At 43.5% G+C, this 18,667-nt stretch overlaps 1 protein-coding gene across 1 annotated transcript; it reads left to right on the forward strand.

Annotated features, from left to right (window-relative positions):
- The first annotated feature begins 354 nt into the window (after positions 1-354).
- On the forward strand, positions 355-17,751 carry LOC139697472 (serine-aspartate repeat-containing protein I-like). The gene is made up of 6 exons (XM_071596194.1): positions 355-868; positions 4,848-4,978; positions 8,658-8,818; positions 13,216-13,513; positions 13,727-13,943; positions 17,579-17,751. Exons 1-6 carry the CDS (start codon positions 355-357, stop codon positions 17,749-17,751), a joined length of 1,494 nt encoding a protein of 497 aa, XP_071452295.1.
- The last annotated feature ends 916 nt before the right edge of the window (positions 17,752-18,667 follow it).

The raw sequence follows: 18,667 nt of genomic DNA on the forward strand, positions 1-18,667 counted from the left end.
GATGTTGATACGGCTGCAAATACGGATACGTTAATGGATAGGGATGCAAATGTGGATACGGATAATACAAAGGTCAAACTGATACAGACACGGATACCGATTCTGATTTGGATGCGGATTTGGATATGAATGCAAATGCTGATGCAGATATGGAATCGGATACTAATACAGATGAGGACACGGAGGCGGATGCGGATACAGATGAAAATGCGGAGATTTATACGGATGTGAACGCGGATACGGATACGGATGTGGATTTGTATACGGATACAAATGCAAATGCGCATTGGCATAAAAAATGCGGATGTGCATATCGTTACAAATATGGATACGGTTATGGAAACGTATAAATAAATGGATGCGGATACGGATGCCGGCACGGATACGGGTGAGCATACGAATGTTGATACAGATATGCATACGCATGTGGATACGGATACAGATGTCAATTGGAATACGGATGCGGAAGCGGATGCGGGGGTGGATACCAATGGAAATAAAGATACGGATGTTGATATGGATGCGGATACGGATACCGATGCTGATATGGATTCGCATATAAATATGGATGTGGATACGGATACGGATGTAGATTTCAATACGGATTCCTCTCCGAAAACGAATGCGAATGAAGATTCTGATTTGGATGCAGATACGGTTGCAGATACGGATTTGGACAGGGAAACGGATAAAGAAGCGGATATGGATGATAATACGGATAAGAATACGGATTTGGATACGGATTCTGATACGGATGTGGATACGGATGCGGACGGATTGGAATGCAAAGCGGACACGGATTTTAATGCGGAGACGAATACATGCGGTTACGGATACGGGAACCGATGCGGGGACGTGTGCAGATTTGGTAATGGATACCGATGCAGATAGGGAAGCGCATATGAATGCGGATATCGACGCAGATAGGGCTAGATGTGCGGATGTGAATTTGGATACGGATAGGGATGCTGATATGGAAACTGATACATATGCTTGTTGAAATGCAAACGCTGACGTGGATACGGCTACGGATGCGCATATTGATGCGCATATGGAGGTGAATACGGATTAAAAAACCGACACGGATTAGGTAACTTATGCGGATACGGATACAAATACGGTTGCGGATACAGATGTGAATGCGGATACGGATGCGAATTGCGCTACGCTCATGGAGACGCATATGGAAGCGAAAACAAATGCGGATGAGACGGATATGGACGCAGTTACGTATTTAAAATAGAATACAGACGCGGATGCTTATACGGACGCGGATAAGGATGCGGATAACGATAAGGATACGAATGTGAATGCTGAAACGGATGCGAATGCGGATATGGATGCAGATGAGGATACCGATGCAAAATCAGAAACTAATTCGGAAAAGACGCAAACATATAAAAAGTGGAAATATTCCCGAAAATTATTTGAAAACGTTATGCTTTTATTTAAGAGTAAATGAATGAGGTGTTTTTAAAGCATGTAATCCCTTTTTAGAATTATAATTTTTTCTCATTTCACCGTAAAGAGTGCCATTCCTGCCCTTTGATTAAAATTTGTATATAAGATTTTAAAAAATAGCACCAAAAGGTTTCGAAAGTGTTGATGCGAATATGAATACGGATGCGGATACAAATGCGGATACGAACGCGGATACAGATAAGGATATGGATGCGGACACGGATGCGGATACATATCCGGACACGGATGCGAATAAAGATGCGGGTGAGGATGCGGATACGAACACTCTTTCGGATACTGAAACAGATGCGGACCCCGATGCAAGCACGGATACGGATTCAGTTATGGATGCGAATACGAATGAGGATGCGGATATGGATAACATGCTGATACGGATGTGAATGCGAATGCCAATACGCTTATATACACATTTAGGGATGCGAATGCATATACATATAATGTCGCGGATACGAATGCGCAAACTGTTACGGACACGGATACCGTTTTGGATATGCATCCGGATATGATATGGATACTATTGTTGATACAGATACCGATGTGGATGCGAATACAGTTAAAGGGGTAGAAAAAGATACAGATGTTGATGGGATTTAAAAACGAATGTAAATAGCAAAAGGATGCTGATGCGGATACGGAAGTGATACGGATGGGCACACGGATGCGGATACGGATGCCGATACGGATGCGGGTACATATTTGAATTTGTATGCGGAAATGGATCTGAATGCGGATAATCATGATTTGGAATCGGATGCGGAAACGGATACTGATGTGGATACCGATGGATTACATATATGGAGCGGGATATGCATGCGAAAACGGATGCGGATAAGACATTGATGCGAATGCAGTATCAGAGGCGGTTTCTTTTACGGATGCGGATAGGGATGCCGATGCAAATGCTGATCGCCACATGGACTAAAAACGGATACCGATTTGGACACGGAGGCGGATACGGATGCGGATACAGATGAAATATCTGTAATTAATACGGATTTGAATGCGGATACGGATGTGGATTTTGATTCGTATATGGATTCGAATGCAAATGCGCATTCGGATACGGATGTGTGTATCGATGAAATGCGGATATGGTTACCTTTAAGGATACCTATGCAGGTACGGATACGGATTCGGTTAAGGATGCGGATACGAATAAGGATGCGAGTGTGAATACAGATGCCTTTACGGATATGGATATAGATGCGAATATGGATTCGTTTTCGGAATCGGATGTGAATGCGGATACGGAGAATAAAGCGAATACGGCTGCGCAAGCTGTGGCGGAGGGATACGGACGATTTGGATATGGATGCGGATAAAGAGACGGACACGGATACCGATGCGGATACGGACACAGATGCGGAAACGGATGTAGATGCTGATGAGATGCACTCACGGATGCCAATACTAATGCTGATACAGATATTTTTTCTCTGCGGTAATGAATCTTATTGCGGTTATGCATACGGATGATGAAAAGGATGCGGATGCGGATATCTATGGAACCTAATACAGATTTAGACGCGGTTATGGATGCTAATTCAAATGCTGATGCAGATAAGGAATCAAATACAGATACGGAAGCGGACAAGGAGGCGGATACGGATGAGGATACAAATGAAAATGTTGATATTAATACGAATATGAATGAGGATACGGATACCGATATGGATTAGGATTCGGATACGGATACGAATGCAATTTCACGTGTGGATACCGAGGCGGATGTGGATATCGTTGAAAATTCGGGTACGGTTTCGGAAACATGTGCGTATACGGATTCGGATACGGGTGCCGGATAGGATACAAAAAGGAATATGTATGCCGATCCGGATACAGATACTGATGCGCATACGGATGCCGATGCCGATATGAAATAGATTCGGACACCCATACTGAATGGAATATAAATGCATAAAGCGATGTGGATACGGATGCGGATACGGATGTGGATGCAGGTGCAGATGCGGATACAGATGTTGATATGGGTACGGAGACGGAGGTTTAAACCGATACGTATGCTGATACCGATACGGATGCAGGTATAAATGAGGTTTGAAATTCGCATCCGTATCCGCTTCCCTATCAACATCCTAACCCGCATCCTCATTATTGTACGTATCCGCATCCACATCCATATCCGCATCGGAATCCTTTTCAATAAACCTTATAATATTAAACTTAAAATCAAGAATTCATGCTACGTGAGAAAAGATTTACGTAGAATAATAAGGCTAAAATTTCATATCTATTGAAATCGCACATTTTACCGGAAATTATGCAAAAGTGGTCATTCTTTTGTTTTCGAGTAAATACTTGAGGTGTTCTTAAGGCATTAACTTATTCCCCCTGGGTTTCCAATCGAAATATTTGATCGTGAATAATAAGACCAAAAAGTTACGAAGGTGTTAATACGAATGTGGATACTGATGCAGATACAAACGCGTATTGGGATACAGAAGCAAATATTTATGTGGATACGGATACCGATTCGGATATGGATGCGAATGTACGGTTACGGATGCGATTACAATAAAGATTTTGATGCTGATACAGATGCGAAAGCGGATGCTGAGGCGGATGTTGATGCGGATACGAACGCGGATACGAATGCTGTTCCGGTTACGGATACGAATGTGGAAACGGATGCGGACAGAGATGCGGAAAAAATACGAATTCGGCTGAGGAAACGGATGAAATACGGACAGGGATATCAATGTGTATACGGATGCGGATGTGGCTACGGATACGCTTAAAAATGCTAATGCCAATACGGATGCGGATGCAGACACGAATGCAAAATCATATAGGGTTATTGATGAAGATACGGATGTGGATACATATCCGGGTGCGGAAACGGATACGGATGCGGATAAAAATATGAATGCCAAAGAGGTGGATGATATGGATTCGAATACGAATACGTTTTCGGAAACGGATGCAGATACTGATGCGGACATGGATTCTAAAGTGGATATTAATGCAAATATGAATCGCATGTTTATACGCATACGGATGTATTTTCCATCACGGATGCGTAAGAGGTGGCGGATACGGATGAAAATACGGATGCGAATACTGATGTTGAAACGGATGCCAATGAAAATGCGGATGCGCATAAGGATACGGAGGTGTATACGGATGTAAATTTAAATACGAATGCTTATGCGGAAACTGATGCGGATGCTGATGCGGATGTAGATATGGATGCGGATACGGATATGTATAGGAATACCGAAGCTGATGTGGATACATTAGCAGAAATCGATTGGCACACGGATGCGAATACGGATTCGGATAAAGATTTGGATACTGATGCGGGTACCAATGCCAATGCAGGTAAGATATTGATACAAATGCAGATACAGATGCGGTTTCATATACGGATGCGGACAAGGTTGCAGATGCAACTTCTGATGCAGATATGGAATCGAATACGGACACGGATTCTGAGACGGAGGCGGATACGGGTGCATATACAGATGAAAATGCGGTATGTTGTTTTGAATTCGGATTAGGGTACGGATTCAAATTCGCATGCGGATACGGATGCGGATGTTTATATCGATTAATTGCATTTATGGGTATGGATACGTGTAAGTATACGGAGGCGGATACGGTTGCCGATTCGGATACGGAAACAGATATAGATTCAGATGCGTTTGTAGATACTGATGCGTACTATTGCATAAATCGATGTTTAAACGGAATCGGATAAGGATGATGATGCGGACGTTAATACGGATACAGATAAGAAACGGATACGGATGCCGATACCTTTACGTTTACTGATACGGATATGAACGCGGGTTTGAATAAGTATCCGCATTGGCATCCGTATCCGTTCCGTATCAACATCCTTATCGGTATCCTCATCATTTTACGTTTCCGCATCCATATCCATTTCCGGGTCCGCATTCTTTCGATTAACTTTCTTTTATGAAACAAAAAACCCTGAATTCATGCTCCATGACTAAAGAATTACGTGAAAAATAATTAGGGCCAAAATTTCATCTATTTTAAATGTATACATTTTACTGAAAAATATGCAAAAAGGTCATTCTATTTGTACAGTAAAAGCTAGACGTATTCTTAAGGCATAAATTACATTCCTCCTCACTTCCGATCGAAATATTTAATCGTGAAAAAGAACGCCGGTGAAAATGTTAACGATGGTATAAATACGATTATGGATACGGATGCAGATACGGATGCGGATACAAATGCCGATACCGACGTAAATGCTGAAACGGATGCGGATATGAATGCTGCAGCAGATTCTGAGCTAATTGAAGATTCGGATACGAAAGCGGATACGGTGCGGATAGGGATGTGGATAAAGAAACTGAAAAAATGCGGATAAAGACGCGGATAAAAAGCGGATGTGGGTGCGGATATGGATTACCATGCGGATAAAAATTGGAATGCGTATGTGTATACGGATGCTAAGGCGGATTGTGATATGGAAGCGGATGCGAAAACATATTTGGGTGCGGAAAAGGTTACGGATACGGATACAGCTGCGAATGCGAATGCAGATTAGGATATGGATACGGATGATGATACGGAAGCGGATACCATGGAAATACGGGTACGCATAAGGACGTGGCTTCGGAAACGGATAACGATACGGATGTGAATGCACATAAGGATGCGTATACGGATATGGATACCGATGCAAATACTGATACAAACATGGATACGGATTAAATACGGATGCTAACACAGACGCCAATGCGGATGCTTAGGCCGATATTAATGCGGATACGGACGCGGAGACAGATGCAGTTCCGAATACGGATGCGAATATGGATACGTATGCGACCCTGGATACGCATAAAGATGTAATTTTGGAAGCGGATGAAGATGAGGATGGGAATGTAGACACGGTTACGGATGTGGTTTATTATGCGGATACAGATACGGACACGGATGATATTACGGATACATATACGGATCTCGGTTCCAATGCGGGCATTAATATGGATACGGATACAAATACGGATAAGGATACCGATGCGGATAAGGAGTCCGATAAAGATATGGAAACGGATACAAATACGGACACGGAGTAGGACACGGATGCGGATACATTTGTGAATGCGAATGCGGATACGGATGCGAATGCCGGTACGCATACGGAAGCGGATACGGATGCCGAAACGAATTCGGATAAGGAGACATATACGGATGCGTATACGCATGTGGATGAGGATAAAGACTCGGATACGAATGCGAATGCCGATGCGGATAAGGATACGAATAAAAATTTGGGTGCTGAAACGGATGCAAATGCGGATATGGATTCGGATGGGGATACAGATGCCAGCACAGATCGGGAATTAAATGCGTATTAGAATGGGAATGCGAAATCAGATACTAATACGGAAACGGATACGGATGCGGATACAGATGCCAATATTGATGCGGATGAGAATGCGGAACACGATACAGATGCGGATACAGAAGCGGTTACGTTAACGGATACAGATACGCATGCGGTTATGTATAGAGATACGGATACGGCTACGCAAACGGATGCGGATAAGGATAAGGATGCGGATGGAAGACAAATGTACATTCGGATTTTGAAATTGAATTGAATGCGGATACGGATACGGTTGCGAATGCTAATGCAAATACAGATGCAGAAACGTATGCGGATATAGGAGCGGTTACTTATACGGATGCAGATAAGATTGCAGTAACGTATACAAATGCGGATACGGCTACGGATGCAGATAAGAATGCGGATACGGATAATTCACAGATGAGGATAATAAAGCGGATATGGATGCGGATGTGGATATGGATACGAATGCGGTTGCTAATCCCGACGCAGATACGGATGCGGATTTGGATTCGGATACAAGGGCGGTTACCGTTGCGGATATATATAAAATACGGAAAAAGGTGCGGTGAGGGATTCGAGTAGAAATACGGATACGGATGCAAAAAGGGATGCGGCTACTGATGCGGATATGGATGGAGAAATGGATACTGATACGGATGTGGTTAAGGATTTGGAATCGAAAATGGATGGAAATTAAGATCCGGATGTTGATTTGGTTGCTGATACGGATGCAGATATGGATGTGGATAAAAATATTGATGCTGATACGGAACCGGAAGTTGCTACGGAAGGGAACAAGGATGATGATACGGATGCGGATATGGATGCGGATATGTTCGCATATACGGATGCGGTTACGGATATGGATGGCAAAAAAAAGTGATGCGAAAATGAATCTGAGTGCGGATACGGATGCTGATGCTAATACGGATGCGGAAGCAGATACGGACGCGGATTCAGATACGAATGCGGATACAGATGCGATGTATTATTCGGATAAGGATACGGATGCGAATGCATATACTGATACGAATGATGATATGGATGCGGATATATATCCAGATGAGGGAACAAATTCAAATGCAGAACCAGATGTGAATGCGAAAGAGGTGGGAAATACGGATGGGAATACGAGTTCGGGTACGGATGCGGATACGGATGCGGATACGGATTCAGATGCGAATATGGATCAGATATGCATACAGCTGTGAATATGGATACGGTTGTAAACAAATAAGGTTGCGAATACGGATGCTGATACGGAAATTGATACGGATGCGAATACAAATGCGGACTTTCTAGCGAATATGGATAAAAATGCGGATGCGGATAGCGATGCAAATGCAGACAAGGATAGAAATTCCGATATTAATGCGGATACGGATACGTATATGGATGCGAATAAGGTTGCAGGATCCGTTACAGATGCGGATACCTTTAATGGTCCTGATTCGAATGCGAACATAGATTCGGATGCGGATACGGATGCAGATACAGAAAAGGAGGGCAAAACGGATATGGAAATGATACGGAACAGGACACGGATGCGGATTCGGATGCGAATACGGATATGGATACAGACTTATGCGCATATGGTTGAGAATGCATGTAAGCATATTGAAGTGCATACGGATGCGGAATAAAATGCGGATAAGGAGATGCAGATACGGATGCGGTTACGTATGTGCATGAGGATACGGACGCGGACACAGATACGGATAGAGGTTAAAATGCGGATAACAATAGGAATAAGGATGTTGAAACTTATGGGAAGGCGGATATGGACGCAGATAGTAATACCAATGCGGATGTGACTTAGGATGCGGATTTGAATACGGGTGCAACATCAGATACTGGTGCCATAATGGATTCGGATTGGGATACAGATGCGGCTGTGGATCCAGATAAGGATGCGGAACACGACACAGATGTTGATACAGAAGTGGTTACGTTTACATATGCAGATAATGATGCGGTGATGTATGCAAATGCGTACAATCCCACGGTAATAGATTCGGATGAGGATGTAAATAATAAATAGATGCGGATAAGAAGCGGTTAAGTTTTGGAATGCGGATACGGATGCATAACGGATTCAGATGGCGACATTGGGGCGGTTAGGGTTGCGGATACAAATGAAAATACAGATACACATGAAAATACGGATATAAATGAGGATAAAAATGAGGATACGGATACGGATGCGAATGCAGATACGGATACGTATACGGATGCGAATACTGTTGCAGGATCCGGATGCGGATATGGATACCTTTACAGGTACGGATGCGGATACCTTTACAGGTACAGATACGGATGCGGATATGGATTTGGATGCGGATACGGATGCATGTACAGATGTGGATGCAGATATCGATTGGGATACGGATGTGGATACGTATGCGCATATGGAAACGGGTGTCAAATGACCTCTGATGGGGAAACGTTTAGGGACGCAGGTGTGGATTCGGATTCAAAAACGGACAGGGATGCGGATAGAAGAGCGAATGGAGATAATTATTCGAGTTCGGATATGGGTGCCGATGCTGATTATATATAGGGACATTGATACGGATACGGATGAGGATCCGGAAGCGGGTGCGACACGGATTACATACGAATGCGGATATGCAAGCAGACAGGGATGTGGATACGAAATAGATGCTAATACGGAAACGAAGGCGAATACGCAAGCGAAAGTGGATGCGGATACGGATTCGGATACAAATGCGGATACGGATGCGAAAACGGATGCGGATATGGTTTCGGATACGGATGCCATACAGATTTTAATTCGGATGCGGAAGTGGATTTGAATGCGGATACGGTTACGGATTGCATAGGGATCCAGTTGCTAATACCGATAAAGAAGCGGATACGGATTGGGACACGAATGCGAATACGGAATCGGACATGGATTTAATTAAGGTTGCGGATACGGTTTCCGATACAGATGTGAATGCTTAGCAGATACGGATTTGAATACGGATACAGATATGTACGCGGATACGGATACGGGAAATGATTTTGAGACGGATGCACATTTAGAAACTATTACCCACGCGATTACAGATTCGTATACGGATGCGGATATCGACGCAAATATGGATACATATGCGGCTACGGATGTGGATTTGGATACAAATGCGGGTACGAATGCAAACACTGTTGCGGATACGGATACAAATTTGATGCGGATAATGATGCGGATACGGAGGAGCATACGGATATGGAAACGGAAATATATTAGGGCACAGATGCGGATACGGATGCATATACGGATGCGGATAAGGAATTTAATGCGAGTACGGCGGCGAATGCCGGTACGAATACGGAAGCAGATACGGATGCGGAAACGAATGCGCATGAGGAGACGGATACGGATGTGTTAAGATATGTGGATGAGGATGAAGACGCGGATGTGGATGTTGATGCGGATAACGATGCGGATTAAGATAAGGTTACGAATGTGGATGGTGAAACGGATGCGAATGTGGTTGCGGATGAGGAATGCCCAACAAGTAACTGATACGGATACTGACCCAATTACGTAAACAGTTGAGGATAAGGTTATGGAAATACATTCGGATAAGGATGAGGATGCGGATGATATACCGATACGGATACGGAAGCGGTGACGTATACAGATACGGATGCGGATATGGACACATATGCGGATATCAATATTGATGCAGATACGGATTTTGATGTTGACATAGGGACGGTTACGGTTGCAGATATATATGAAAATACAGATACCAATAACGATAAGAAAGTGGATACGTATACGGATGTGTATGCGTATGCGGATATGCATACGGGTGCGAAATGAACTCTGATCTGTAAACTGTTACGGATGCGGATGTTGATTCGAAAGCAAATACGGATATAGATGCGGACAGAAAATACGGATACGGATGTGGATATGGGGGCCCATCCTGATGCAGACAACGATACCCATGCGGATATGTGTGTGGAAAAATGACGAGGATACGGATGAGGATACGGATGCGGTTGCTTAACGGATGCTGATGCGGTTATAGATGCTCATGTGATGTGTACACGCATTCAGATACGGATGTGGATTGGAAAATGGATATTGATTTGGATACGGAAGCAAGCGGATATGAAAGCAAACAAGGACGCGAATACGGATGCGGATACGGATACAAATATGGTTTCAAATGCGGATTAAGATAGGGATTCGAATTCATATACGGATACGGATGACCATACGGATGAGGATGTATATCCGGATGCGGAAACGAATACGGATTTTGATAAATTTTCGCATGGTGATACGGATACAGAAGAATATACGGATGGGGACACGGATATGAACACGGATTCGGATACGGATTAAAATACTGATGCGAATACGGCACATATGTGATTGCATGGCGGATACAAATCTGAATGAAGATACGGATACGCATGCGAATTCGCATACGAAAACCGTTATGGATACGGATGGACATTCGGAAATGATACCGATGCGGGTACAGATTCATATGCAGATGCGGACACTGACGCAGATACGAATACATTTGCGGATACGGATGCGGATCTGGATACTGAAACGACTGCGGATACGGATGCCGATACGGATACTGATACGCATGCCTTGATAAATGCGGACACTGACTCGAACACGGATAAATATGCGGTTGCGGATATCAATGTGGATAGGCATGGAAATTCGGATATGAAAACGGAAACGGACACGGACTAGGACACGGATACGGATGCTTATACAGATACGGACACAGATATGATGCGAATGCAAATGCGGATGTAAATGCCTTTACGAATGTGGATATTAATATCTATCCGAACAAGATACTGATACGGATACGAATGCGGATACTGACGCAAATACGGAATTGGATTTGGATATGGATCCCATATGGATAAATATACAAATGTGGATATGGATACGGATGTGGATTTCAATTTATGTGCTGAAGCGGAAACGGATGCGGATACAGATGCTGATGCGGATGCTGATTCGGATTCAGATATGGATTTTTATAGGGATACGGATGCTGATACGTATAAGTAGCTGATATGGATGAGGACACGGATGCGAATAGGCAGTCAGATACGGATATGGATACAGATGCGGACACAGATGTTAATGCATAGCGGATTCAGATATGAATACGGATAAGGATACACATTCGTATTCGGAAGCAGTTTTCGAAACGGATAACGATACGGATAAAGATTCGTATACGGATGCGGCGATGCGATTCGTATAACGACGGAGATACGGGTACATTGTGATACGGATGCGGATTTGGATAGGAATTCGGATGCAGATACGGATGCTGACATGGATACTGATATACAACCAGGTACAAATGTGGACACTGATGCAGATACAAATGCTGAGTTGGAGACCGGGTTACGGGTAAAAATACGGATATTGAAACGGAAACGTATTCGGATTAGGGCACGGATGCGGATATGGATGGGAATACGGATGCGGAAACAAATGTGAATGCGGATACGAATGCGAAAGCCGATATGCATGCGGATGCGGATCCGGAAAGAAATGAGGATAAGGTTATGGATACGCTTGTGGTTATGTAAGTGGATGAGGATACAGACGCGGATGCGGATAAAGTTACGAATAACGATGCGGGTAAGGATACGGATAGAATGTTGATGCGGAAACGGATGAGAATGCGAATAAAGTTGCAGATACTGATGCGGATACAGTATGGAATTTGGATGCAAAACACTATGCGGATGCGAAATCAAATACTGTTGCGGAAACGGACGCGGATAAAGATGTGGAACTAATTGCACAAGCGGATAAACAATCGGTTACGTATACGAATGCAAATAAGGAAGCTGTTACGTATACAAATGTGGTTACGGTTACGGAAACGGATGTGGATAAGTATGAGGATGCGGATTCTAATTAGATTTGCAAAAGGAAGCGGTTATGTAATCAGATGCGGATTGGGATGCAGATGAAATTGCGAACGAAGATACTGACGCGGATACGGATTCCAATGGGGTCACTTGGCTGGATACGGTTGCGGATACAGATGAAAATATGGATACAAAAAAGGTTAATGATGTGGATACGGATACAAATGTGGATACATATTCGGATGCGAATGCGGATACGGATGCAAATTCCAATGCTAATTCGGATACGGATATATAAATGGTTGCGGATAGGGATACGTATACGGATCCGGATACGGATGCAGAATCCGATACAGATACGGACACCTATGTAGATACAGAAACGGATAAGGGTACGGATTCGGTTGCGAATACGGATACGTACACAGGTGCGGATGCAGATATCGATGGGTATACGGATAAGAACAAGTATGCGGAAATAATTACGGGTGCAGAACGACCTCTGATGGGGAAACAGATACGGGTGTGGATACGGATGTAAATACGGAAAGTGTTGCGGACAGGGATGCGATTGTTGTTATGGATTTTGTTACGGATACGGATTCCGATGCGGATATGTATGAGGAAAAAAATATTGTTATGGACGTGGATGTGAAAAAGGATGCTGACACTGATACGAATGGTGATGTGGATGTGGATACGAATACGGAGGCAGATATGGATGTGGATAGAAATATGGATGCTGATACGGGTGCGGAAGCGGATCAGGATGCGGATACGAATGCCAATTTAGTACGTATGTGGTACGGGTATGGATACCGATGCCAATACGGGTTCGGCTGAAGATACGGTTAAGATTATTACGCTGATACCGATGCGAATGCGCATGCATAAGCGGGTACGGATATGGACGCAAAGGCGGATGCAGTTCCGGATGCGGATACGAATGAGGATACGGATGCGGCAATGAATATGGATACATTTGGTAATTCGGAAAGGAATTAGGATGAGGTTGTGAATGTAGATACGGTTACGGATGGAGATTATGATGCTGCTACAGAGGCGAATCCGGATGAATACCCGGATGCGGAAATGGATACGAATGCGGAGCAAGATGCGAATGTGGATGCGGATGAGGAAGCAGACACGGATGCGAATGCAAATACGGATGCTGATACGAATCCAGATATGGTTATGGACACGAATGCAGATAACAGTACGGGTACGGATATGGATAGGAATGTGGAAATGGATGTGAAACCGATTCGATTCCTGCAGAAGAAACGGATGTTAAGGCGGACACGGATATCGATGCCTATACGGATGCGGATACAGTCACAGATGTTGATACCAATTCGGATGCGGATACAGACACGAATGGGAATATATATTTGGAAACGGATCTTGATACGGATGCGGATGCAGATCCGGATGCGGAAACGGACACGGATGCGGAACCAGATGTACATATAGAAGATGTGGCGGATATAGATGCGAATACGCGTTCTTAAACGGATGCGGGCACTTATGCAATAACGAATTCCGATGTGGATATTGATTAAATTATGGATCGGATGTTGTACTGATACGCATTTCAATTCCATTTCGGATGCGGAGGCGTATGAGGTGGCAGATACTGATTAAAATACGGATACGGATACGGATACAGATGCGGATGCTGATACCGCTGCGTATATTCATGCTCATATGGATACGGATACAGTTGTGTAAACGAATGTGGATTTAATTTAAATGTATATTTTGAAACGGATAAGGATGCAGATGCTGATGCGGATGTAGATACGGATGTGAATACGGATATGGATAAAATTACGGATCCTGATGTGAATACTGAAGCGTTTACGGATTGCGACACGGGTGTGAATACTGATTCGGATACAAATTTGGGTACAGATGCGGATGTGGGTACATATGTGAATACATAGCTCATATGGATTTGAATGCGGATACGGTTACTCATGCGGATACGGATGTAGATTTGGATACGGATCCAAATGCGTATCCGGATGAGAAAACCGGCGCAGAACCGGATACATATGCGGATTAAGATGCGGATTAGGATACGGATAAGGATGCGCTTGATGATAAGGATACTTATACAGAAGCGGGTACAAATGTGGACACTGATGCGGATAGGGATACAAACGCAGATGCTGATAGCGATGCGGAGACGGAGGGGAATACCGAAATGGAAACGAATACGAAACGCACATGGGTTAGGACACGGATGTGAATACAGATGCGGATGCGGATGCGAACACAGATGTGAAAGCGGATGCGTATACGGATATGAATTCATGTACGCATTCCGAAGCGGATAACTGATGCGGAAACGAATGCGTAAAAGTAGACGGATACGGATGCGGTTACGTATGTGGATGAAGATACAGACGCGGTTGTGGATACGGGTGCCGATACCGATGCGGAAAAAGAAACGGGAGAAATTTGGATGCTTAGACGGATGGGTTTAGACCGGAGACGGGTTTAGATACGGATACGGATGCTGAAACGGAGACGTGTACAAATGCGGACACTAATGGGGATTTGGATAGAAATGCGGTAGTGGATAGCGTTTTGGATATGGATGGGAATACAAAGAAGGAAACGAATACGGAAAAGGAAACGGATTAGGTCACGGATGCGTATATAGATGCGAATGCGGATGTAAATGTAGATGGCGATACCGATGCGGATACAAATTTTAATTAGGATGAAGATGAGAATATGGATGCGATATTAGGTACTTATTTGGAACCGTTTTAAACATTTTAAAAGTGTACATTTACCCGAAAAATATGCAAAAACGTCATTCTTATAATTAAGAGTATATAATTGAGGTGTTCTTAAAGCAAATAATCAATTTTTAGAATAAATTTTTTTCCCGTTTCAACGTAAAAAGTGCCATAACCCCCCTTTGATTGAAATTTGAATAAAAGATTGTAAAAGCTCCCACAAAAAGGTTTCGAGGGTGTTGATTCGTATGTGGATACGGATGCGGATACAAACCCGAATGCGCATGCGTATACTGATGCTAATGCGGATACGGAAATAGATGCGGATGCGGATACATATCCGGATGCGGAAACTAATACGGATGCGGATAAAGATTCGGCTGATGTTGCGGACACGAAATCTCTTAAGAATACGGAAACCGATGCGGATACCGATGCAGGTACGGATACGGATTCGGTTACGGATGAGGATACGAATAAGGATGCGCATGTGGATACATATGCTGATACGCATACGAATGTGGATGTCGACGCGAAAATGGATTCGTTAGTATATGCGGATGCAAATGTTGATACGGTTATAAAGCGGATACGAATGCACAAACTGATCCAGACACGGATACCGATTTGGATATGGTTACGGATACGGATGTTGATACAGATACCGATGTGGATGCGGATACGGATACAGAGGCAGATGCAGATGCTATTTAGATGCTGATATGGATGCGAGTACTGTTTTGGATGGATAAACGGAAGCAAATATGGATAAAGATGTGGATAAAGATGCGCACACGGATGCGGATACGGATGCCGATACGGAAACAGGTACGGATATGAATTTTTATTTGGAAATGTCTCTGAAAGTAGATAAGCAGGAATGTCCGAAAAAGGATACGGATGTGGATACAAATGCGGTTTCGTATACGGATGGGGATACGGATGTGGAAACGGATGCGGAAGCGGATAAGATATTGATGCGAAAGCAGATTCCAATGCGGTTTCGTACACGGATGTGGATAGGGATGCGGATGTAAATGCCGATGCAGATACGGAATGAACCCGGATACGGATTCGGACACGGAGGCCAATACGGATTCGGACAAGGAGGGAGATACGGATGATTATAGATATGAAAATTCGGTTTTTATTACTGATGTATATGCAGATACGGATATGGATATAGATTTGCATACGGATACGGATGGAAATTCGCATGCGGATATGCGGATGTGTGTATCGGTGAAATGCGGATATGGTTAGGGAAACGTATACGTATACGGAGGTGAATACGGATGCAAATGCGGATACGGACATGGGTTACGATACGAATGCCGATACCGATACAGATAAGGATGCGGATATGAAATCGGATGCCAATTCGGATACGGAGACGGATATATTTGCAGATGCGGATGCATACAGATTCGCATACGAATGTGGATGCGGTTGCGAAAATAGATAGGTATGCGGACACGTAAACGGAAACGGATGCGGATGCATAAACCGAAGTGGATACGAATGCAGATACGGATGTTGATGCAGATGCAGCTGCTGAAGCGAATGTTGATACGGATACGAATGTGGAAACGGATACGGATGCCGATAACGATAACAATACGTATGCTGTTACGGATACGAATGCGGGTATAAATCAGCATTACTGCATTAATACCCGTATCCGCTTCCATATCAACATCCTTATCGGCATCCTCATCATTGTATGTTTGCGCATCGGTATCCATTTCCGGGTTCGTATCCTTTACAACATATATTATCATTTAACACAAGAAACCCAAAATTTATGCTACATGACCAAAAATAAAGAAGAAAATAATTAGGTCAAAAATTTCAATACTGTTAAATGTGTACAATATACCAAAGATATGCAAAAAATGTCTTTCTATTTAAATGTAAGGTAAAGTAAGTGAGTGAATGCTTGAGATATTCTAAAGGCATTAATTACTTCCATTTTTAGAATTTTTAATTTTTATCATTTTACCATGAAAAGTGCCAGCCCCCTTGGCTTCCATTCGTAATAAATCGTAAAAAATAACACCAAAAGGTTTCGAAGGTGCTAATACGAATGTGGATACGGATGCAGATACGGATGCGGATACCGGCGTGCATGCGGAAACAGATGCGGAAATGATAGCGGAAGAAGATACTGATGTAATTGTAGATTCAGATGCGAAAGTGGATACGGATGCGAATAGGGTTGAGGATGCGGAAAAGGAAAAATTAGATAATATAGACGGCAATGGGGATACGTATTAGGATGCGGATATGGTTAAGTATGCGGATATAAATTGGGATGCTAGGGCGGATTCAGATATCGATACAGTTGCACTTGTGGATGCAGATGAGGATATGGATACGGATGCGGATACGAACGCGGATATCAATGCGGTTACGGATACGAATCAGGATGTGTCTTGGAAACGGAAAACGATGCGGATATGGACGCTAATGCCGATTCCGATGCTTATACGGATGTGGATACTGATGCGGATATGGATGAGGAAATGGATACGGATACCGATGTGGGCACGGAAGTGGATACGAAAATGGATGCCATTGCGGATACGGATGCTGATGCGGGTACGAATACGTATTCAGATACGTTGTGGATAGTAATATTGATGCTGTTAAAATTACGGAAGTGGACCTGGAAGCCAACACGGATGCGGATTCTTATGAGGATACCTATGCGGATACGGATGAGGATACGTATGCGGATACGGATGAGGATACGTCTTGCAGAGACATATGAATTCAGATGTGAAAATGGATATGAATGCGGATACGGATAGGGAACCTGATGCCAATAAGGATGTGGATGCAGATACGGATGCGAATTTGAAAACGGATGTGTATACAGATGCGATTTATTATGCGCATTATGCAGATATGAATACTTAGCGTATCGGATCTGAATGCGGATACGGATACGCATTAGGACTCGGATACGGAATCCCAAGTGGATGCGGATGCAGATTAGGAAACGGATACCGATGCATATGCAGATTCGTATTCGGATGCGGATGCCGACGCAGATACGGATACATATGTGGATACGGATACGGTTTGGTATACGGAAACGAATTCGGTAACGGATACATATGCGGATGCGAACTTGGGGGGGAATTCGGATATTCATACGGCAATGCTCAGAAATTAGGACACGGATATT

The sequence above is a fragment of the Hetaerina americana genome, unplaced genomic scaffold (genome assembly GCF_022747635.1).
Source record: "Hetaerina americana unplaced genomic scaffold, ioHetAmer1.1.p SCAF_77, whole genome shotgun sequence".
Classification (NCBI taxonomy): domain Eukaryota; kingdom Metazoa; phylum Arthropoda; class Insecta; order Odonata; family Calopterygidae; genus Hetaerina; species Hetaerina americana.

What these genes read in the sequence shown, in the direction of transcription:
- LOC139697472 (XM_071596194.1), top strand. Translation starts at nt 355, where the DNA reads ATGGATGCGGATACGGATGCCGGCACGGATACGGGTGAGCATACGAAT. An exon ending in GCAGATAATGATGCGGTGAT is followed by an intron (nt 8,819 to 13,215) that starts GTATGCAAATGC and finishes TTACGGGTGCAG; the next exon opens with AACGACCTCTGATGGGGAAA. An exon ending in GAATGCAGATAACAGTACGG is followed by an intron (nt 13,944 to 17,578) that starts GTACGGATATGG and finishes ATACGGATGCAG; the next exon opens with ATACGGATGCGGATACCGGC.